The sequence below is a fragment of the Typopeltis vanoorti genome, chromosome 15 (assembly GCF_054136105.1).
Source record: "Typopeltis vanoorti isolate ZY-2024b chromosome 15, IOZ_Tvanoo_1.0, whole genome shotgun sequence".
In the NCBI taxonomy this organism is placed as follows: Eukaryota; Metazoa; Arthropoda; class Arachnida; order Uropygi; family Thelyphonidae; genus Typopeltis; species Typopeltis vanoorti.
Genome location: NC_143563.1, coordinates 63,112,501 through 63,115,000, shown reverse-complemented (window position 1 = coordinate 63,115,000; position 2,500 = coordinate 63,112,501). Strand labels below are relative to the sequence as shown.

At 31.8% G+C, this 2,500-nt stretch overlaps 1 protein-coding gene across 1 annotated transcript in view; it reads left to right on the top strand.

Annotated features, from left to right (window-relative positions):
* Positions 1-2,500, top strand: part of LOC150098813 (trypsin-1-like) — an 82,600-nt gene that overhangs the window by 39,233 nt on the left and 40,867 nt on the right. The window contains exon 4 of the mRNA XM_090405757.1: positions 929-1,014. Within this exon, the coding sequence (XP_090261883.1) occupies positions 929-1,014 (86 nt within the window). The remainder of the gene's footprint in view (positions 1-928; positions 1,015-2,500) is intronic.

Genomic DNA, 2,500 nt, shown 5'->3' with positions numbered 1-2,500 from the left:
TTCTGTGACTTTTGGATCACCCAGTATATATATATATATATATATATTAGTTACTCTTTGTAAAAAATCTGTATAATCATCATTGTTTAATATTATAATAATATGTGTTGTAAATACATAATATACGAGTATAAGCCATGTCTAATCATCTTTAGCACAGAAATTGTAAACAGCAGAATTTTACCTTAGGTTTCATTGTTCATATACACAAGATTACAACGATTACTGTAACAAAATTAAAGCAGTTCTTTGGTATCATAGTGTTATTTTTTATTCATCTACTTTTGTGTAGTCTCTTTGAAAGATAATACACAGTTGAAAAATAATGACCAAAGAGTTAAAAAAATTAAACTTAAAACATACAGTTCTGCGCTTAAAATTTTCTGATTAATAATTACATATAATAATACACAATACTGTATTTTAAAAATCACCACATAAATCAGTAAAAGGGATTCATTCCATTTGCATTCAGTGTGGATGTGCATGAGAATTCAGAAGGGTTCGAAGCAAACACATGAACTCTTTTTTGGTTTCTTTGAATTTAAATAATTCCAGATACACCTTTGCAGAGTTGCCTTAGTCTACACTTCAATCATAAGCGACTCATAATGAGAAAGAAAACAGTTGCATGCAACATTAAGTAGAAAGTAAAATCGTGGATTTAATGTACAGCTTTCGTGGTGCAGCGTTTTTCCCGCATGCACCACTATGCGTTTTTCAAACAAGAAGATAACCACCAGTCTTACAACCGCTAACTTGAAAGCTCAAGTGTTTTACTCTTAAAAACACACCTCTGGCAATTAAGACACTGTAAAAATTTAAAAAGAAAACACATCCTGCAATTGGTGTTTGCACAGAAAATAAAAAAATAAATTAATGAATGATACCTAAAATTTCATTTAATCAGTAGTTTCTTTCTGTTTAGGCCTTTATTCAGGTGGGCAGTAGTCGATGTGGTGGTGCTCTTGTAGGGTGGAGACACGTTGTTACGGCAGGACACTGTGTGGCCAGGTAAGATAAACAATACCTAACAATTAATTCAGTAATTTGTCTGCATGTGCACCTACTATATACATATAAAGAATAAGGCTTTCCAAAATGGATACTGTCAAAAAAGAGTATCCATTTTTGAATCCAGTACCCCTCACTATTAGTACTAGTATTAGCACTTAATAGGTATGGTATTGATAAAACATGTTATAAAAGCAAATATGATGATCGAAGACGAACATCTGTTATCAAGACAAAGCAACTCATTATTATTTATCATGACAAAGGGAATGGACTGCCAGAATAGTAGTTAGTTTGGTTTCCCACGATGATCTCCGGATTCCATGGAGATACCATATAATAAATAAATAAATAATAATAATAATAATAACTCAGGAGGTTATCCGCAGATGTAAGCGTCATACAAACATTACAAAGGATAATAAGTGAAATATATTTTTCATGACAATCTGACCTACGAAAAGTTGTAAGCCTATAGCATGTTAGTACTAAGAATGTTAGTACCAAGATAACCCGTAAATTCTTCTATGAATACCAAACATGAGTTATTTTTTCAAGTTTCAAGCTTACAATATGCAATATGAGGAGAAAATTTACCAATAAAATCTCGATTTTCAGTTCACAGTTTTCTTATGTTTACATGAGTGCAATGCTAGACAAAGATAATAAATAAATAAATAAATAGATAATAAATCACCACATTTTAGCGTATGTAGAATGGCATATATATGTTACCGCAAAAGCTCGAAAGCCGTTAATGTGCATATTACCTAGCTAATCTGCAGATTAACTGATTTGCTCCGTTAACGTGCGGAATCAAGAGTTTTCCGCATTTTACCTAGGTAATGTGCACATTAACGGCTTTCGTATCGTTACAGTTCAAAAGTTTGTTTCTCTCATTTCCTTTCCCTACTCCTTCCCCCCTCTCCCTCCACTTTTAGTTTGGTTTTTTAATAAGTAAATATAATTTTATCATATGTTTTGCAAATTCATTTCCTTCATTGCAATAATATTTTAAACCGTTTGATTCTTTGTATTATAGTTTTTTAATTGATTGATGATTGATTCTATCAACTAATTTGCTGATTGTATTAACTTGATTCTTTAGATATCGAAAAATAAATAAATAACATTATGTTAATTTAAGCGTACAGAAACGTTGCTGTTGTTCCAGCAAAGATCTTATTTTCACTTTAACGAGTGCCTAGTAGGTAATGTGCAGATTATCTAGGTAATTTGCAGATTACCTAGGTAATTTGAGAAATTAAACCATTTTCGGCACATTAACGGATCACCCTAGTTAATCTGCAGAATACCTAGATAATCTGCAGAATAACTGATTTCTGCACTTTAGCGGTAACATATATACAAAACACACTGTATCTGTATAATGGGTATACACAAGTCATGCCAGACAACTCACGAAAACAGGCCTTAAATAACTAGGCCGAAGTTATCAGTCATATCAGCTGATAATGTTAATGCA